The following is a 20,342-nucleotide window of genomic DNA, read 5'->3' on the forward strand; positions in this document are numbered from 1 at the left end:
CCAAGCGCTTAGTACGGTGCTCTGCCCATAGTAAGCGCTCAATAAATACTATTGAATGAATGAATCCCTCCAGCTAAGCCTCCCTCTTTCCAAATATTCTCATCCTGAAGTTTCCATCTCCCTCTGATCACCTCGAGGACTCTTCTCTGGACCTCCTCCGGTCCTAGCGGAGAGAACACGACCCTGGGGTTCAGGAGATCTGGGGTCTGGTCTCGGCTCTGCCCCTAGCCCTCCAGGTGACCTTGGACGAGTCACTTCTAAGTGCCTTGGGTTCAGAATTTTGAACAGATGAAATACCTAGTCTCCCTTTCTCTTAGTCTATAAACTCTGGGAGGGGCAGGGACTATGTCTGATTATCTTGCGTCTACTTTAGCGGTAGCACATAAAAAATGCTTAATGCCATGACGGAGATGATTATTTCCTAAGATGAGAAGAGGGGAGGGGAGGAGAGGCAGCATGGCCTAGTGGGAAGAACTCGGGCCTGGGAGCCAGAGGACCTGGGTTTTAATCCTGGCTCCTCCCCTGCCTTCTGTGGGACCTTGGGTGAGTCACTTTACTTATCTGTGCCCATTTCCTCAACTATAAAATGGGGATCAAATCCCTGTTCTCCCTCCTACTTAGTCTGCGAGCTCCACGTGGGACCGGATTATCTTCCATCTGCCCCGGTGCTCAGTGCTCGGCACCTAGTAAGTGCTCAACAAATGCCACGGTTATAAAATGTGGTGAGAAGATCTGCACAGGGTATTCCAGGTATAGCTGTACCAGGATTAGCATCATCATCATCATCATCATCACCGTCATCATCACATAATGATATAATAAGAATGAGGATTGTGTTGTTTGTTAAGTGTAAAGCTACCCGAACGCTCTGTATAGTATTTGGCGGGTAGTAAGCTCTGAGCAAATACCACAGTATTAATATTATTACCTTCAGCTCTCAGGCTGGGCTGAATTCCAGCCAGCGCTTCCTCATTTTGTCTCTATGGGATCGTCTCTGCCCGTGAGGCGATGGGGGGGAGTGGAAAGAACCCCGGTCTTGGAGTCGGCGAAACTGCCCGCTGCGGGACCTGGGACAGATCACTTCAACTCTCTCCACTTGAGTGAACTCACGTGCACATCTCCCGATATGGGAGGACCAAAGTGATTTCAGTAATGTGAAAAGCCCTGGGGATTCAAAGCACTATTTAAAATTTAGGTGTTATAATAATAATAATAGTTATTATTGTTATTAGAAGAGGCGAGGGGGAGCGTGGGACAGGATTTGACCCTGAGGGGAGGTAGGGGCGAGGACCCTCTGAATTCCGACGGACTTGCGGCACCTCTGGACTGTGAGCTCGTTGTGGGCAGGGAGCGTGTCTGTTTATTGTTATAGTGTAACAATAATAGTAACTGTGGTATTTGTTAAACGCTTACTATGTGCCAGGCACTGTACTAACCGCTGGGGGGAATACAAGCAGATTGGGTTGGACACAGTCCCCATCCCACATGGGGCTCACAGTCTCAATTCCCATTTTCCAGATGAGATAACTACGGCCCAGAGAAGTGAAGCGACTCGGCCCAGGTCACACAGCAGACAAGTGGTGGATCCGGGTCTAGAACCCATGACCTTCTGACTCCCCGGACCATACTCTATGCACTAGGCCATGATTGTACTCTCCCAAATGCTTAGTATAGTGCTTTGCACACAGTAAGTGCTCCATAAATACACGAACGAATGAAACGCTGGCTTTGGGGGTAGGCTGGGCCAGGGGTTGGTCCGGGGGCAGGGAAGGGGAAAGATAGTAAGGGGGCTTGGGGTTAGACTCTGGGCTTCCATTCCCCTCACTCCCTGAGGCCAATGAGCAGGTGTAAGCGCTCTGCACCCACGCACCACTTCCTGCTCTGTGGGTCCCGGCAACTTCCTGTCAGACGGGAGGAAGTAGAGAGTTTAAAAAGGTGCAGGCAGAGGCCACCGGGACCATGGTAAGCGCCGTTCCTCCTCAGAACCCGGGGACCTGGCCCCCAGGCCCCTCTCCGGCCCACCGCGATCCGGGCCGTGGTGCCGCCCGGCCCCCGGCTCGCCTCAGCCATGTCTCTCCTCCACCAGGACAAAGAGTATGTCGGCTTTGCGGCTCTCCCGAGCCAGCTGCACCGCAAGTCCGTCAAGAAGGGATTTGATTTCACTCTCATGGTGGCAGGTAAGAGGTAGAGGCCACCTAGTTCACCCGTGCCGTTGTCCTCCACCTCTGCCTCTCTACACCCTTGTGCTCCCGACCTTTTTTCCCGATCTCCTGGCTTCCCAGCCTCCCAACCTCCGAGACTCCTGTCTTCCCAATCTCCCGACCTCCCAACCTCATGATTTCCCAACCTCCCGGCCTCCCGACCTCTCAGTATTCCCGACCTTCCCACCTCCTGACTGTTCCTCCAGTGAATGGAGGACATAAGGTCACAGAGGGGGAGTCTCAGCCCGGGTAGCCGGATTCCTGATCCCTCCCCGTCCCCGCCTCACACGCAATCCCAACTAACAGGGACTTTTCTAATCATTCAGGAGAATCGGGTTTGGGGAAATCAACTCTCATCAATAGCCTTTTCCTCACTGATCTCTACAAGGACCGAGAACTGCCGGACGCCAGCGGTAAGAGCAGTTCCTCCGATTCCGGTCTCATCCTGGAATTGGAGTGCCCGGTTCCCTCCTTCCCATCCCCCCCGCCCCCAATCCCGGGTTCTCCATTTTCTCCCCAAGAGACCCTCCGTCTCTCCTCCTCCACCGGCCTCCCGGCCCCCGACTTCCTCCCCTCTCCGCGGTCCCCATCCCCAAACCCCAAGACCTCGCCCCCTGGACTGTGGATTCCCTTTCCTGCTCCTCTGACCCTCTCCGCCGTCGCCCCCCCCAACAACCTACTGCAGCTCGCCTGGAACAGACCCTGACCATTGAGCGCCGAGGGGTGGAGATCGAGGAGGGGGGCGTGAAGGTCAAACTCACTCTGGTGGACACCCCCGGCTTTGGAGATGCTGTGGACAATGCAGACTGGTGAGACCCGGGGCTTGCCGGGGGGAAAGACTCCCTCGGGCCAGAAGAGACTAAGCGATCGAGCCACGAGGAAAGGGAGAAGAGCGAAGAGGGAATGGCAGAGGGGGCAAAACTTTAGCCTTTCCGGTCCTGGGGCCAGGGCTCAGGGGCTGAAGAGACTCTTTTAGATGGGTAAGAGGGGCAGAGATGGCGAATAAGATTGGGAGGGAAGATTGGGTGAAAGAGACAGAAAGGGCGGGGAGCCCCACACTTAAACGTTCAAGTAATACCAATGGTAATAATTACATTCTAGGTAACACCGTAACTGTGCCTGGATATCTTTTCTCTCTCTGACCGCCTTTCTCTGCCTCATTACCCATTTAATGAGTCCTCTCTCGAGTGCTTAGTACAATAAGCACTCCATTAATATGATTGATTTACTAATAATGGCATATATTAAATGCCCTAGCCTGGGAGTCTGAGGACCTGAGTTCTAATCCTACCTCTGCCACTCACCGGCTGCGTGGCCCGGGGCAAGTCACTTCACTTCTCTGGACCTCAGTGTCTTCATCTGAAACATAGAGATTAAATAAATACCTGTTCTTCCTCCTCCTTCGATTGAGAGCTCCACGTGGTCCAACTTATATATCCACCTTGTTCAGTGCTTAGAAGAGTGCTTAGCACCTAGTAAGCACTGAACAAGTACCAAATTATTATTATTATTATTATTATTACATTATTATTACCTCGTCTCTATGGGATTGTCTCTGCTGGACAGGAAGCAAGAAGGAGTGGAAAGAACCCCGCTCTAGGAGTCGAATAATAATAATAATAATAATAATGTTGGTATTTGTTAAGCACTTACTCTTTGCAGAGCACTGTTCTAAGCGCTGGGGTAGATGCAGGGTAATCAGGTTGTCCTACGTGGGGCTCACAGTCTTAATCCCCATTTTACAGATGAGGTAACTGAGGCACAGAGAAGTTGGTATTTGTTAAGCGCTTACTATGTGCCGAGCACTGTTCTAAGCGCTGGGGTAGACATAGGGGAATCAGGTTGTCCCACGTGGGGCTCACAGTCTTCATCCCCATTTTACAGATGAGGGAACTGAGGCACAGAGAAGTGACTTGCCCACAGTCACACAGCCGACAAGTGGCAGAGCTGGGATTCGAACTCATGAGCCCTGACTCCAAAGCCCGTGCTCTTTACACTGAGCCACGCTGCTTCTCTAGAAGTGAAGTGACTTGCCCACAGTCACAACTTGCCTTCCAGTCCCAGCTCTGTCACTTGACCTGCTGTGGGGCCTAATAATAATAGTACTTGTTAAGCGCTTACTATGTGCCAAGCATTGATCTAAGCGCTGGGATAGATACGAGTTAATCAGGTCGGACACAGTCCCTGTCCCAAATGGGGCTCACGGTCTTAATCCCCATTTTACAGATGAGGGAGCTGAGGCCCAGAGAGATTAAGTGACCTGCTCAAGGTCACAAAGCAGACACGTGGCAGAGCCGGGATTAGAACCCAGGTCCTTCTGACTTCCAGGCCCGGGCTCTATCCGCTGACCCGGGCTACTTCCCTGGGACAAAGACCTGGGCCAGATCACTTAAACTCTTCAGTGACCTCATGCGCAGAATGGGGACTGTAAACCAAATTGTACATTCCAAGCGCTTAGTACAGTGCTCTGCACATAGTAAGCGCTCAATAAATACGATTGAATGAATGAATGAATGAATGAACGAATGATTAAATAAAACTGCCTCTCCCCCTTTCTAAGGAAAGAAAGGTTCCTCAGTAATGTGACAAGCCTTAGGGAATTAAAGCACCGTTTTCAATCAAAGACGTATCGTCATCATTATGATCCTTGTCATTATTATCATTCCCATTATTAAGAAGGCCTCTCTCTCTCTCTTTCTCCGTCTGCCTCTCTCTCTCGGCCTGCCCAGCTGGCTGCCGGTGGTGCGGTTCATCGAGGAGCAGTTTGAGCAATACCTGCAGGATGAAAGTGGGCTGAACCGCAAGAACATCCAGGATACTCGAGTTCACTGCTGCCTGTACTTCATCTCTCCCTTCGGCCGGGGGTACGGAGGAGTGCGGAGGGAGAAGGTTCCTGGGCCCCGGCGGCGGGGGGAGAGGCCTCCCGGGACCCCCCTCACGTCCCTTCCTAGCCCATCCCCCCTGTAGCCCAGCAGGGACTTGGGGAGGGTGCGGAGCAAAGGATGACGGGAGGGTGGACGCCCACCCTCTGCAAGACATTCCCAACGGTGGGGCAACTGAACCCTGGTGAGGTCTAGTGGGTGTCGGGGCTCCCTGCCCGCCCACCCCACCCCTGCCCACCCGCAAACCCCCAACCTCTTCAATGAAATGGCAGTGGGGGAGAGGAGTAAGAATTCGCCGACCCCCCGCCGGCGACCCCCGCCCCCAGAATCGGATCCGCCAGAGGGTCGCGTCTCACCGTCGTCTGGCCACGGTTCGGCCAAGCGACCGTTTTGGGGGATCGCGGTGGGTCGGGTCGAAGGCCCGTTGCCTCGCCGTTCTCCTCCTGCGGCTAGCGGCCTTCCTGGGCCGGACCGGGGAGGCTGGGGCCTGACCCCGCTTCTGCGGTCTAGGCTCCGGCCCCTGGACGTGGCCTTCCTCCGGGCCATACACGAGAAGGTCAACATAGTTCCGGTCATCGGAAAGGCTGACGCCCTGACGCCCGCCGAGGCCCAGACTCTCAAACAGAAGGTACGTTCCGTCGGCTACGGGATTCCGAAAGGTTCTGTCCATGGACCTCAACCTTAAAATGAGACGAGGGCTAAACCTGCACCAAATGTTAATAATCATAATACTGGTATATGTTAAGTGCTTACTATGTGGCAGGCTCTGTACTAAGCGCTGGGGTGGATCCAAGCAAATGGGGTTGGACGCAGTCCCTGTCCCCCGTGGGGCTCGCGGTCTGCCTCCCCCGTTTTCCAGATGAGGGAACTGAGGTGCAGAGAAGCGAAGCGAGCTGACCAAGGTCACGCAGCAGACAAGTGGCAGAGCAGAGATTGGAACCCAGGCCCTTCTGAGTTCCAGGCCCTTGCATTCATTCATTCAGTCGTGTTTATTGAGCGCTTACTGTGTGTGTGGAGCATTGTACTAAGCACTTGGGAAGTACGATTCAGCAACAAGTAGCGACAATCCCTGACCACGATGGGCTCACAGTCTAGGCCCATCCCTCTTTCAGTCGTATTTATTGAGCGCTTGCTATGTGCAGAGCACTGTACTAAGCTCTTGGAATGGACAATTCAGCAACAGATCGAGACAATCCCTACCCACGACGGGCTCACAGTCTAGGCCCATGCTCTAGCCACTAGGCCACGCTGCTTCTCTGTTATACCAAACTTCTCCGTGCGCTTTCCCTTTGTTGGAAATTGGCCTATCTCCAGGGATTTAGGATGGAGCAAACAATCGGTCAATCGATGGTACTTACTGAGCGCTTATTTTGTACACTGTACTAACTACTTGGGAGAATTCGTTTCAATAGAGAAGCATTGTGGCTCAGTGGAAAGAGCCCGGGCTTGGGAGTCGGAGGACATGGGTTCTAATCCCACCTCTGCCACTCGTCTGCCGTGTGACCCTGGGCAAGCCGCTAAACTCCTCTGTACCTCAGTTACCTCATCTGTAAAATGGTGATTAAGACTGTGAGCCCCACGTTGGGACAAACTGATTACCCTGTATCTACAACAGCACTTAGAACAGTGCTCGGCACATAGTAAGTGCTTAACAAAAACCATAATTATTTATCATTATTTATTTATTATTAGTAATAGAGTTGGACGATAGGGAAGCAACATGGCCTAGTAGAAAGAGCGTGGGCCTGGGAGTCAGAAAACCTGGGACTCAAAAGAACTGGGTTCTAATCTCAACGCTGCCATTTGCCTGCTGTGTGGCCTTGGGCAAGTCACCTCACTCCTCTGGCCCTCAATTCCCTCATCTGTCAAATGGGGATTAAGACGGTGAGCCCCGTGTAGGACAGGGACTGTGTCCGACCCGATTAGCGTGTATCTACCCCAGCATTTAGTACACTGCCTGGCTAAACGAATGCCATAAATTGGAAAAAATCCCTGCCCACAAAGAGCTGATATTCTAGTGGGCGTAAGGAAGGACGGGCAGTGAACGGCTGGTGACCAACGGCGTGACTTTCCAGCCGATGTTTTAGAGTCTCCTTAGCTTGAAACTTTTCCAGTCAGCATGGCTGCTTAACCCAAGGAAGCAGCGTCCTGCCTCTCGACCTCTGTTCCATCGGTCCCTTCTCCTTTTCAAGATCCGAGACCAGTTGGAGGAAAAAGAGATCAGTATTTACCAGTTCCCAGACTGTGACTCAGACGAGGACGAAGACTTCAAGAGGCAGGATGCGGAGATGAAGGTCAGCCTTGGGATGCGGTTGGGAAAGAGGCTTTTACAATCTCATAATATCCCGGCTGGATTATTGTGTCAGCCTCCTCTCGGATCTCTCTTCCTCCTGTCTCTCCCCGCTCCAGTCTATTCTTCATTCCGCTGCCCGGATCATCTACCTACAGAAACGCTCTGGGCCTGTCACTCCCCTCCTCAAAAACCCCCAGTGTTTGCCTATCAACCTCTGCACGAAACAAAAACTCCTCACTCTTGGCTTCAAAGCTCTCCATCCCCTTGCCCCCTCCTACCTCACCTCCCTTCTCTCTTTCTACTGCCCATCCCGTACGCTCCGCTCCTCTGCCGCTCACCTCCTCACAGTCGACCCCTGGCCTACATCCTACCGCTGTCCTGGAACGCCCTCCCTCCTCACATCCGCCAAACTAACTCTTTTCCCCTCTTCAACGCCCTACTGAACGCTCACCTCCTCCAGGAGGCCTTCCCAGACTGAGCCCCCCTTTCCCTCTGCTCTCCTTCCCCTCCCCTCAGCACTGTGCTCATCTGTATATATTATTTATTACCCTATTTATTTTGTTAATGAGGTGTATATCTCCTCGATTCTATTTATCTTGATGATGTTGTCTTGTTTTGTTTTGTTCTGTTTTGCTTTGCTGTCTGTCTCCCCCGTTTAGACTGCGAGCCCGTCATTGGGCAGGGATTGTCTCTAGCTGTTGCCGAATTGTACATTCCAAGCGCTTAGTACAGTGCTCTGCACATAGTAAGTGCTCAATAAATACAATCGAATGAATGAATGAATACAATCGAAGGAGAGGGAGAGGGAAAGGAGGCAGGAAGCTCAGTGGAAAACAGGGCTCAGTTTCTAGGGAAGAGGGAGCGGTGTCTGATATTTGTAATTTCTTCTTCTCCTCTGCGCTTCGGTTTCCTCATCTACAAAAGGGGGATTGAACACCTGTTCTCCCTCCCCCTCAACTGTAAGTTTCACGAGGATTGGGAAGTGCATCTAATCTGATCGTAGGGTATCCACCCCAGTGCTTAGCACTATGCGTGGCATGTAGTGAACGCTTAACAAAAGCCATATTGTTATCACGAATAACAATGTTATTAATAAAAAGAAGAAGAAGTAGCACAGCCTAGTGGGACGAGGCGGGGCCCGGGCGTCGGACGACCTGGATCCAATCCCGGCTCCGCCACTTGTCTCCTGTGTGACCCCGGGAAAGTCCCTTCCCCCTCTGTCCCTCGGTTTCCTCCTCTATAAAATGGGGATTCGATTCCTTTTCTCCCTCTTACGTGGCCCGTGAGCTCCCTGCGGGACCAGAGGATCTTATCTCTACCCCTGTACTCGGTACAACGGTCGGTAGATATTACGCCCTGGCCAAATACCACTGTTGTTATTATTATCAATTTTAGTGTGATGATTATTTTTATCTTCCCAGGAGAGTATTCCTTTTGCAGTGATTGGCTCCAGCACAGTCGTGAGGGATAAATCCGAACGCAGCGTGAGGGGCCGGCTTTACCCCTGGGGCACGGTGGAGGGTGAGTGTTGTTGCCAGAAGTCAGGGCGAGTTGTGGGGGCGGGGGGAAGTGGCCAGGGAAGAGGCTCGTTCCTCTCCAGCTCTGACGGCGGACACGGTGCAAAACGCCACCCTCCACGGTTTGAAATACCCTCCCAGACGCAGGGGGCCAATATCGTGAGCGGAAAAGATGATCGGGAGAGATGAACGGGACACGACAGGCCGGGAGCAAAATCAATGAAACAGAAATGGATGGACCAGGGACGTGTACGCCTTCCCAGAGTTTCACCCCCATCCCGGGAAGCAGCGTGGCCTAGTGGAAAGAGCACGGGCCTAGGAGGAAGAGGGCCTGGGTTCTAGCTAACCCCGACTCCGCTCCTTGTCGGCTGGGTTTCTGCGGGGTGCTGTGGGCCAGTCACTTAACTTCTCTGGGTCTCAGTTTCCTCATCTGTAAAATGGGGATCAAATCCTCCACCCTCCTCTAGACTAGTAAACTCCCCGGGGGTAGGGAAGGTGGGTACCCACTCTGTTATACCGTACCCTCCCAAGTGCATACTTCGGTGTTCTGCACACAGGAAGGACTCCATAATTACCATTGATTAGCTGACCAATTAGACGGTGAGCCCTGTAGGGGACAGGGACTGTGTCTGACGTGATAAACTTGTAATCTACCCCAGAGCTTAGTACAGGGTTTGGCACATAGTATATGCTTTACAAGTACCATGTAAGAATAGAGTTCCAGATGCCAGCCTTCTCTCTCTCCCTTTTTGTTAATGGTATTTATTAAGCGCTTACTATGTGCCAAGCACTGTTTTAAGCACTGGGGTAGATACAAAGTAATCAGGTTGGACACAAGTCCACCTCCCACATGGGGCTCACAGTCTTCATCCCCATTTTCCAGTTGAGGGAACTGAGGCCCAGAGAATCATAATAATGATTATGGTATTTGTTAAGTGCTCTCTTTGTGTCAAGCACCGTTCTAAGCCCTGGGGTAGATAGATACAGGGTAATCAGGTTGCCCCATGTGGGGCTCATAGTCTTCATCCCCATTTTACAGATGAGGGAACTGAGGCCCAGAGAATAATAATAATGATTATGGTATTTGTTAAGCGCTCACTATGCTTCAAGCACCGTTCTAAGCCCTGGGGTAGATACAGGGTAATCAGGTTGCCCCACGTGGGGTTCACAGTCTTCATCCCCATTTTACAGATGAGGTCACTGAAGCACAGAGAAGTTAAGCGTGGCTCAGTGGAAAGACCACGGGCTTGAGAGTCAGAGGTCATGGGTTTGAATGCCGGCTCTGCCACTCGTCGGCTTTGTGACGGTGGGCAAGTCACTTCGCTTCTCTGGGCCTCAGTTCCCTCATCTGGAAAATGGGGATTAAGATTGTGAGCCTCACGTGGGACCACCTGATGACCCTGGATCTCCCCCAGCGCTTAGAACAGTGCTCTGCACCTAGTAAGTGCTTAAATACCGACATTATTATTATTATTATTATTATTATTATTAAGTGGCTCGCCCCAGGTCATACAGCAGACAAGTGGCGGAGCTGGGATTAGAACCCACATCCTCTGACTCCCAAGCCCGGGCTCGTTCCACTGAACTGACTCATCCAAGGTCACACAGTAGACAAGGGGCGGGGGCGGGATTAGAACCCAGGTCCTCCCGACTGCCAGGCCCGGGGTCCATCCACCAGACCACGTCCACCCCCTTCGGCCCTCCCCGGGCCCTAACCACGGACGTGCCCGCCCCGGAGCCCGCTGCCTCCGCCCCTCCCCTGATCCCCTCCTGCCTCTGTGCAGTGGAGAACCCCCGGCACTGCGATTTCCTCAACCTCCGGCGGATGCTGGTGCAGACCCACCTGCAGGACCTGAAGGAGGTGACTCACGACCTGCTCTACGAAGGTTACCGAGCTCGCTGCCTCCAGAGCCTGGCTCGCCCGGGAGCCCGCGACCGCGCCAGCCGCAGGTCAGAGATGCCAGGCCCCGCGCCCGCCGGGGCTGGACGAGGAGGAGGAGGCGGGCCGGAGGAAGATGGAACAACGTGACGATAATAATACCCGTGGTACTCGTTAAGCGCTTACTATGTGCCAAGCACTAAGCGCGGGGGTAGATGCAAGTTAATCAGGTCGGACACAGTCCCTTTCCCGCATTTGGCTCCCGCTCTTAATCCCCATGAGGCACAGAGGAGTGTGGCTTGCCCAGGGTCACACGGCGGATGTGCGGCAGAGCCGGGATTAGAACTCAGGTCCTTCCGGGTTTGAGGGACCCGGGAATGAACTCACGCTCCGCTTGCCCGCCAGAAGGCTCACGGGACAGAGGGAGGGAGAACGTATGCTTTTGGGAAACGAGGCAGCTTGGCGGAAAGATCCCAGGCCTGGGAGGTCAAGAGACCTGGATTATAATAATAATACTAACTGTGGGATTTGTTAAGCTTTTACCGTGTGCCGGGCCCCGTACTAAATGCCAGGGTGGATACAAGCAGGTCGGGTTGAACCCAATCCCTGCCCCCCGTGGGGCTCCCACTCTCAATCCCCAAGTTACGGATGAGGGAACTGAGGCCCAGAGAAGTGAAGCGACTGGCCCCGGGTCCCACAGCAGACAAGTGGCGGATCCTGGATTCGAACCCACGACCTCCCGACTCCCAGGCCCGTGCTCTATCCGCTCCACTACGATGCTACCGACCCTGCCGCTTGCCGGATGCGTGGCCTTGAGCGGGTCGCTTCGCTGCTCCGGGCCTCGGTTTCCTCTTTGATAAAATGGCGGGGGCTGGGGGTGGGGGGGTGGAATACCGGCTCTCCCTCCGTCAGACAGTGAACCCCGACGTGGAAGAGGGACCGTATTTGGCCCGATCATCTTATAGCTACCTCAGGGCTCAGTACAGTGCTTGAGAAAGTGAATGATCGAAGGAATGGCATCACAGAGTAAGCGCTAATTCAGTGCCACTGTTATTGTCATCGTCATCTTCGTTATTATCATTATATTAATAGAGGATACAATAACTCGATGATTATATCAACCGTGTATGTTTTTGCATGTGTTACGTGTATTAAGTATACAGATAATATTGTATAGATTATACTATTATAATGTCAATGATAATATATTATATAATAATGAGAATATAATAGATCCTATAACGATGTGATTATAATAACAATAATCGTGCTCTGTCCCCCTTCCCCCTCACAGCAAGCTGTCTCGCCAAAGCGCCACGGAGTTTCCCCTTCCCATGATGCCTACGGCTGAGACGGAGAAGCTGATCCGAGAGAAGGACGAGGAGGTGAGCGGGTCTCCCGGGCAGGCGGGCGGGCAGGCGTCCCGCTTAGACAAACAGCGTGGCTCAGTGGAAAGAGCCCGGGCTTGGGAGCCAGAGGTCATGGGTTCGAATCCCAGATCTGCCACCTGTCGGCTGTGTCACTGTGGGCAAGTGACTTCACTTCTCTGGGCCTCAGTGACCTCATCTGGGAAATGGGGATAAACTGTGAGCCTCGCGTGGGACAACCCGATTACCCTGTATCTCCCCCCAGCGCTTAGAACAGTGCTCTGCTCGTAGTAAGCGCTTAACAAATACCAACATTATTATCATTGTTCTCCCTCACGGAGCCGGCCACGTAGGCCCGCGCGCGGCCCCTCCGTCCACATCTAGCTGTCCCCCCCCCCCCCCCCCCCACAGCTCCGCCGGATGCAGGAGATGATCGCGAAGATGCAGGCGCAGATGCAGCAGAATCAAGGGGAGCAGACTGATGCCCTCTGAACCCTCGAACCAGCGGACGTCCAGCCCGTCAGGGCTTCCCCTCGGCCGACTCCTCCTCCCGTTGGGGACCCAGGCTTCCCAGCAGCTTGCCCCGGCTCCCTTCTCGGACATTCAGCCCCCACCACCCCGCCTCAGCCAGCCGCCTTCCTGGCCCAGAATCGACCGGCCCCAAGATCTCCCTTCAGCCTCGGACCAAGGCAGCCGCCCTCTCCGTTTTCTCCACCTCACCCCGTCTCTCCCTTTCGAATTTGTTGTCTCAATAAAAGCTGTTCTCCCCGAGTCCTCTCCTCTTCTGTTCTCTCCTCTCCTCAGAGCTGGGACCTTGTTTCCCCCCTTTGGGCACGCAAGTGGTTAAATGTTGGGGCGAACCAGTTCCCCAACCATTTCCATCCCCAGAAAATTGCTCTGGGAATGGAGGCAATTACCGGGGCGGGGAGAAAAGAGGTCCCGTAGACTGGAACTTGGCTTTAAGGTTTTGGGCGTGAGAACGGGGGAGACCGAGGGACGCCACCGAGACGAACTTCCCACCCACAGATTATACTTCCTTCCCAGAATTCCTTCTGACCCTCCATCTTGGTCCCTTCTATCGTCCCGACGAACAAGGGAAGGGGAAATTCGTCTCGGCCGGGTAGAGAGGGAGCAGGGGGGACTTAGGGCTCGAATCCCGGCTCTGCCACTCGTCTGCCCTGTGACCTCGAGCGAGTCGCTTCTCTGGGCCTCGGTTCCCCCATCTGTAAAACGGGGATGGAGACCGTGAGGGCCGCGTGGGACGGGGACTGCGTCCAACCCGATTTGCTTGGATCCACCCCGGCGCTTAGTACGGGGCCTGGCACGTGGCAAGCGCTTAACAGACACCGCAATAAAAAAGGTGAGAAAGATGTTGAAGGAACTCTTCGTGGTGGGGCACGATGGTGGTAAGGTCGTGGAGAGCCAGGTGGGACTGTGGGGAACGGGCACTTCATCAGCATCCCCCGCTCCCCTACTGTTCTCAGCTCAGCTGGCGACTGACTCCATCCCTTATGTCTGTCTTTAAAACAGCTCCTTTCCCCCATCCGCCTGACTCCCTCCGCCGTACAGACACGACCACGGACATCCCTCTAATAAAACAGGTCTCCCTCTGCACGTTCCCAAAGCTGAGAGGCCAAGAGTAAGTAGGAAGAGGAGAAGAAATAGCAGTGGTGGTGGTGGTGATACCGGCAGATGATTCTGGCTCCTCATCCACGATACCTTGATACCAGTGTGCCAGCCAGAGGCGCCGGGGGAGTTTCCGATCCCGACCCTGAGGTTGACAGAGGAATGGAGATTGGGGCCCAGAAGTCTTGCCTAGCACCTTCCAGCTCTTCCCACCTTCCCGTTCCGGCTCTCACTCCTCTCTCGGGAACTCAGCCACCTGATCCCGAACGGGGAGCATATCCAGCCGCTTTCTCTTCCCTGCTCTCGGGCCACTCTCCTCCCTCCTAGACAGAGAGATATCGGGGGGGGATGGTAGATAAGAAACAGAGAGACGCATCTTTATTTGGGGGGTGGGGTGGGGAAGGGAATCAGCCGCCGGATTAGCCCAGGCCGGGGGGCCGTTGGCCCGAAGAGACGTTACTCCTGGTCCTTGGCATCCCCGTGAGTGATGACGTAGCAGATGTTCTTGTAGTCCACGTTGCCACCCACATCGGGAGGGAAGGCTGCCCACATGTTCTTGATCTGAGGGTCGGGAAAAGGGGGCGTGGGGCATCACTACGGGGGGCAAGTTTCTTCCTTCTTCTCTTCCTCTGCCCCCCATAGGATATTAAAGCTTTCTCCCTCTTGGCTCCTTTCCCCCTTTCTTCCTTCTTCCCGTGAAAGTGGTTTCTCCCTTAGCTTCCTCACCGCCCCCCCCCCCCCACTCCCTTCCCCTTACATCCAAGGACTTTCCCTCCTAAAACTCACCTCCTCCTGGGTGAATCGGTCGCACTGGGTAGTGAGGAGCTCCTCCAGGCTGGGGAAGAGCAGAGAGAAAGGGAGAGGGGAAGGGAGAGAATGATGGGGAGAAGGGGGGAGGGAAGGAAGGAGGGAGGGAAGATGGGGCGGAGAGATAGGAGAAAGAGGAGAGGAAAAGGAAGGAGGTTAGCACTCGAGAATAGATACCGCCCCCGTGAGGGATGAGACTCGGAAAGAGGGAAGGGAAGGAATAAAGGGAAATGATAGGGAGAGAAGGGGGGACGGAGGACAGGACAGGCTAGAGCTGGCTGAGGTAGGAGGGGGTTGACCCGGCGGATCAGTGGCATAAAAGACGCTGAAAGAGCACAGGCCTAGGAGTCAGAGGACCTGGGTTCTAATCCCGGCTCAACCGCCTGCCTGTTGAGTGACCTCGGGCAGATCGCTTACCTTCTCTACGCCTCGGTTTCCTCATCTCTAAACTGGAGATTCGACACCTGGTCTCCCTCCCGCTTAGACTTCGAGCCCCCCTGTGTGGGACAGGGACTGTGTCCAAACTGATTATCGCGTATAGGCCCCAGAACAGCGGTTGGCACAGCATAAACGCTGAACAAACACCACAGTTGAAAAAGATGGAGACAGGGCTAGGGGTAGGGGGCCGGTGATAGGGGACGAGGTCGGGCAGCTGAGCCACTCACAACTGCTTCTTGATGGATCCCTTCCCTTCGGGGTCCAGGACTTTGAAGGCTCCGGTGATGACGTCCTCGGGGTCGGCACCTGGACGGGGGGAAGGTTAAAGGTTACTGAGGCCCAGGAAACTTAGAACGTGGGAGGGAAGACGGGGGGCAGAGAGACTCCTAGGCCCAGGGGGCCAGAAGGACAAACGCTTTACCTTTTAGCTTCTCTCCGAACATGGTCAGGAAGACTGTGAAGTTGATGGGGCCGCTGGCCTCCTTCATCATGTCTTCCAGCTCCTCGTTCTTCACATTCAGACGGCCTGGCAGGGAGCGACGGGGGCTGAATGCCAAGGCACCGTGGTTCGGGGAAGGGAGCGGAGTCTAAGGGGGTCGGGTGGCCAAAGGCCCGGGTTGTGGAGGCCACGGTGTGCGATCTGAAGGTGAGGGGGTCAGCGGAGAGAGACCCTGAGGGTGAGTTCCGGGGAGCTACAAGGGAGGAGGAGGCTAGGGGGGAGGGAAGCTGGGTCTGAAGGCTGGAGGGAGAGAAGAGAAGGCCTGTAGGGTCAGGTTGGCGAACCACGCGGAAAGAACCGTTACCCATGGCAGCAAAGGTGTCCCTCAGATCTTCTTTGTCGATGATACCATCTCGGTTCTGGTCGATTACGGTGAAGGCCTGGAGTTTGGGGGCAAGGGAGAGAAGGGGAGCCTGTTTTCCTCTCTCAAAAGGCACGGTATCTGTCCCCCCATCAGGTGCTAGGCTCTCTCTCTTCCCCTCCTTCCATCCACAGCTGTCTCCATTACTCCAGGCTGCCCTTGCAGAAGGAATTCTTGGCATCCTCCTCTTCTCCCCCCTCCTCTCCCTTCCCCTCACGGCAGGGGAACAGGTGCACATTCTGTGGGCCATGGACAGGGATACAGCTTAGGGCAGGATGCTGGATTCCAAAGAGAGCAAGGTTAGGGAGAAAGGCGGGTCTGGGGTTCGGCGGGGGAGGGAATGGGAAGGGGGAGGGGAAGGAGGGGCAGGTCATCTAGTTTCCGTTATCTCTCGGTCCCTGAATTTGGAGCAACAAGTGGGATTCCTAGATCTCATCCCACCCCACTTCCTCTCCCAGTTCCCTCTCCTTTTTACCTCCTTGAACTCCTGGATCTGTGTTTGGTCAAACATGGAGAAGACGTTGGAGCTTCCGCCCTCCGCCGCTGCCCTTCTCTTGGCCTTCTTGGGTGCCTAAGAGTGGCGGGGAAGAAGCCGGGCGGTTAAATCCCAGATCCCGTCTCTTCCTCCCTGGCCCTCGAACTCTCTGCGAGGTAAAGTCAGCGGGCCGAATGACCGGTCGGGAACATTTGGAGGAGGGGGGGAGTCCAGGGGAGAGCAGCACTGGAAAGGGATAAGGACGGGTGATTTCTACAGCCTCTCATCGGCTCACAGGCTTAGAGGTAACGTAATCCAACCTCCGAGATCTCCCCTGCTTCCGGCAAAACTGGTCTAATGCGAGAGGCTAAGATGGTAGAAGAACTCAGGGGCATCTGGGGGGGCCCTCGGTAGACGACAACCATCGCTTCAAGGTTCAGGACGGGTCGCCCCGGTCTCCGGGACTATCTTTGAACAATGACCTCCCTTCTCTACACTGATAAACAATCGATCGATGGTATTTAGTGAGTGCTTGCTGTGTGCAGAGCACTGTCCTGAGCAGTTGGGAGAGTACGCTATCGCAGAGTCGGTAGACACGTTTCCTACCCACAACGAGCTTACAGTCTAGAGAGGGAGACGGACGTGAATACAAATGGATAAATTACCGATATGGAAAAAAGCGCTGTGAGGTTGAGGGAGGGGTGAACAAAGAGTGCAAATCCAAGTGCCGCGGGAATACGGAAGGGAGCGGGAGAAGAGGAAATGAGGGCATAGTCCTAATGGCATCAAGCCCATCACGCAAGGACAATGATCCCCTCTCTCTCGGTGAGAACATTTCTGCCCTAATAGAGACCTTCGAACCTTGCGGTAGGATTTACGGGTTTAGGTTTGAAGAGGTAAACTTAGGGATCTATTTAATAGTTGATCCTAATAGTCTAGCCTACTTAGGATATGGTTCCGGTAATTACTGGGCTCTGAGGAAATTGGGCAATTACTATAATCGGGTAGGATCGCTTTATAGACCTGCCTCTCTTCCTCATGGTAGTAATGGGAAATCATGTTGGCCAAGTTTTCTCACCGCTGCGTTTGAGTTTTAAGTCTGGAATTACATTGCCTTGAGGTAATATCGAGAGATTATCTCAGATGGATGCATATTAATCTGGGGTCATTTTACCACACTGACTCTATTTTTGGCCTTGTGCTCTCCTGAAGCCACATTATCGGGATTCTTTCTTTACTGTCTTATTCTCCAGAACTCTTTCTTCTCTGTGATAACTTGAGGAAATTCTGAGAAGGTTTTCTGCGGTATCTTCTACTACTAGTTATGCTTCCGTAATTGAAGTACCCGAGGTCGCTTTCGGAAACAATTTTGACTCCCTGATCTTTCGACGTTCCACGATACCGTTCAGTCTGGAGTGTGATGATGCTTTCCAGCCGCCTAGGTTCACCTCCCTCCCTTTCTTGATTATTTGACACATCTTTCTTGGTTACTCTGCGACGGTGGTGACTTTTCCTTCCGCGTACTACCCCCGCTATAATTTCGGGGTGGGGAGGAATGGTTTTGCTGCCACAGTGTCTCTTAGGGTTCTCTTTTCCTCCATTCACTCTCTTTCCTCTAGGTAACCATTTTTTCTCATTCCTCCCTTGGAATGATTCCATTTCCACTTCAGGGGACCAGGGGAAAGATGACCGGGGTTCTTACCGGTGGACTCCCGGAATCGCTCTGTCCCTTTCGCGCGGGAGGGAATCTCACTTACCATATCCTCTCTCCCTGGGGGCCGATGGCAGTTCCGACGGGATGCAAGAGGGAACCGAAGCGGAGAGACGAGGCTGGGGCCGTCCCTCCGGGGTTATATAGCCCTCCCGGGGGAAGGTCCTTAACATACCGCGGGTAATTCTAGCCGAGTCTTGGAGTCGGGGCGGGAGGGAAGGAGCCGGGAGGGGGGCACACGGAGGGGCGAGATGGCAACCCGAGATACCAAAATAGCCTCGGCTCACAGGCCGCTCCTTTCTTGGAGAAGTGAAGGGGAGAGTGGCAACTGGAGATGGGGAGATTGGTGTGTGTGTGTGTGTGTGTGTGTGTGTGGTGGTGGGGGGGGCATGGGGGGAGTTTGCTTTGGGTAGGGCTGATGGGGACAACTGGCCTAGGAGGGGGATCCCGACTCTAGGGGCAGACGGGATTCATTCATTCATTCACCACATTTATTGAGCGCTTACTTTGGGCAGAGCACTGCACGGGTATCGTACATGGGGCAGGAAGGATAGTTAACAGAAAGAGGTCCAGAAAAGAAATGGATCGGGAAAGTCGGGGTCAGGGGGGTCAAGCAGAGTTTGGCAATGATTAGAACGGTCAACCAGCCACCAAGAAGGAAAGGGGAGATTGGGAGTACGACGGCCTTATTCCCAGATAGGAGCACTTAGGGGAACGGTAGGACCTGTGGGCAGAGTATCCGGGTTCTTGTTATGCCGTACTCTCCCAAGCGCTTTGTACAGCGTTCTGCGCACGGCAAGCGCTCAACAAATACGATGGACCGATTGACCGAGGGGCAGAAGCAAGGCAGAACAACTGGGTTCTGAGAGAAGCAGGTCTGGGAGGGAAAAACAGGGCCTGTTTAGGAGGATCAGGAAAAGGGGTCAAGGAAATATCAGGAATAGGCTTAGATTGGGCGGGGGGAGTGACGTGGGGGGGCTTAGGGAGGTGGCTAGCGTGTGAGAGAAGGAACCATTTGATTCCAGAGACCCTGACGGAGTCCGACGGGGTGGACGTCGGGTAGGCGGGAGAAGCCCAGCTCCTCCTGGGACCCCGCTGTCCCCAGGGACCGCCCCTCCCCCTCCCCAACAAGCCGATCCCTCTAAGACATTTTCCTTTCTGGGAGCCTGGGACGGTCCACCTGTTGTCTCCGAGTCACCTAAACTTAGCAGCTGCCCTCCGACCGGACCCCACCCCCAACCCCAGTGATCCCCAGGGCCGGCAGCTGCCGGACCTTATACGGATACCAGTCTCCCACTCAGGGAAAGGAACTGGGACCAAGGAGTAGGGGATACAGAGGAGAGAGCGGATCAATTAGTCAGTGGAATAGGGAATGATCACCGATCGGGTCATCTCTCCTCTTATTCCCAGAGAGCGAGATGACTTGATACTGGGAAGAGTGCGAGTTCCAGAGGGAGAGCCAGGCCTGACTTATTTACTCATATTAATGCCCGTCTATCCCTCTAAACCGGGCAAGGAACGTATCTCCTAATTCTGTTGGAGTTCATTCATTCGATTATATTTTTTGAGCACTTACTGTGTGCGGAGCACTGTATGAAGCACTTGGGAGAGCTCAATGCGACGATAAACAGACACATTTCCCGCCTACAGTGAGCCTGCGGTCTAGAGGGATATATCATTACCAAGTGCCGTCGAGTCGTCCGATTCATAGCGATCCTATGGATACATTTTCTCCGGAATGTCCCGTCTCTGGCCGTAGCCCGGAACCTCGCTGATGGTTCTTCCGTTAGCGTCGTTACGGTCTCTCTCCATCTGGCCGCCGCTCTGCCCCTTCCGCGTTTTCCCTGGACGTTCCCTAGCGTCGGTGACTTCTCCAGAGAATCAGTCCTCCCGATGATGTGTCCAAAATACTTTCATTCATTCATTCAATAGTATTTATTGAGCACTTACTGTGTGCAGAACACTGGACTAAGCGCTTGGAATGGACAATTCGGCAACAGATAGAGACCATCCCTGCCCAATGACGGGCTCACAGTCTAATCTGGGGAGACAGACGGACAAAAACAAGACAACATAATCACGATAAAATACGCTAATCTAAGTCGCGTCATTCACTCTGGCTGAATTTGCTCCTAAATCCATCTGTTGGTTTTTCGGACAGGCCACGGTGTTCGCGAAGGCCATTCTCCAACGACCTGTATCAAGGGGATTGATGTTCTTTCCATTCTGTTTTTTCAGTGTCCAGAGGGATGTAGGCTGTAGTGTAAGTGCTCGATAAATACAGTT

General features: G+C 53.8%; 2 protein-coding genes across 3 annotated transcripts; one reads left to right on the top strand and one right to left on the bottom strand.

The window, feature by feature from the left end:
- Positions 1–1,884: 1,884 nt before the first annotated feature.
- SEPTIN1 (septin 1) lies at positions 1,885–12,910 on the top strand. 2 transcript variants are annotated; one of them, XM_001518154.5, is made up of 11 exons: positions 1,885–1,962; positions 2,087–2,177; positions 2,528–2,614; positions 2,887–3,010; positions 4,931–5,065; positions 5,594–5,711; positions 7,276–7,377; positions 8,798–8,897; positions 10,678–10,843; positions 12,067–12,157; positions 12,551–12,723. In XM_001518154.5, exons 1-11 carry the CDS (start codon positions 1,960–1,962, stop codon positions 12,629–12,631), a joined length of 1,098 nt encoding a protein of 365 aa, XP_001518204.3. In that variant the 5' UTR covers positions 1,885–1,959; the 3' UTR covers positions 12,632–12,723. The 2 variants fall into 2 exon arrangements, with proteins under 2 accessions (XP_001518204.3, XP_028911968.1); XM_029056135.2 differs by lacking the exon at positions 1,885–1,962 and having other exon boundaries at positions 1,976–2,177; positions 12,551–12,910.
- A 1,206-nt stretch (positions 12,911–14,116) lies between these two features.
- Positions 14,117–19,964, bottom strand: MYLPF (myosin light chain, phosphorylatable, fast skeletal muscle). The gene is made up of 7 exons (XM_007663254.3): positions 19,739–19,964; positions 16,346–16,441; positions 15,814–15,889; positions 15,432–15,536; positions 15,238–15,316; positions 14,552–14,600; positions 14,117–14,326 (listed from the first exon to the last, which is right to left on the bottom strand). Exons 1-7 carry the CDS (start codon positions 19,763–19,765, stop codon positions 14,222–14,224), a joined length of 537 nt encoding a protein of 178 aa, XP_007661444.1. The 5' UTR covers positions 19,766–19,964; the 3' UTR covers positions 14,117–14,221.
- Positions 19,965–20,342: the final 378 nt, after the last annotated feature.

Source organism: Ornithorhynchus anatinus, chromosome 2 (genome assembly GCF_004115215.2).
Source record: "Ornithorhynchus anatinus isolate Pmale09 chromosome 2, mOrnAna1.pri.v4, whole genome shotgun sequence".
Classification (NCBI taxonomy): Eukaryota; Metazoa; Chordata; class Mammalia; order Monotremata; family Ornithorhynchidae; genus Ornithorhynchus; species Ornithorhynchus anatinus.

What these genes read in the sequence shown, in the direction of transcription:
- SEPTIN1 (XM_029056135.2), top strand. Translation starts at nt 2,069, where the DNA reads ATGTCTCTCCTCCACCAGGACAAAGAGTATGTCGGCTTTGCGGCTCTC. An exon ending in TTTCACTCTCATGGTGGCAG is followed by an intron (nt 2,178 to 2,527) that starts GTAAGAGGTAGA and finishes CTAATCATTCAG; the next exon opens with GAGAATCGGGTTTGGGGAAA. An exon ending in CGCGACCGCGCCAGCCGCAG is followed by an intron (nt 10,844 to 12,066) that starts GTCAGAGATGCC and finishes TCCCCCTCACAG; the next exon opens with CAAGCTGTCTCGCCAAAGCG.
- MYLPF (XM_007663254.3), bottom strand. Translation starts at nt 19,765, where the DNA reads ATGAATCGGACGACTCGACGGCACTTG. An exon ending in GGACACCTTTGCTGCCATGG is followed by an intron (nt 15,537 to 15,813) that starts GTAACGGTTCTT and finishes GCTCCCTGCCAG; the next exon opens with GCCGTCTGAATGTGAAGAAC. An exon ending in GTTCGGAGAGAAGCTAAAAG is followed by an intron (nt 15,317 to 15,431) that starts GTAAAGCGTTTG and finishes CCCCCCGTCCAG; the next exon opens with GTGCCGACCCCGAGGACGTC.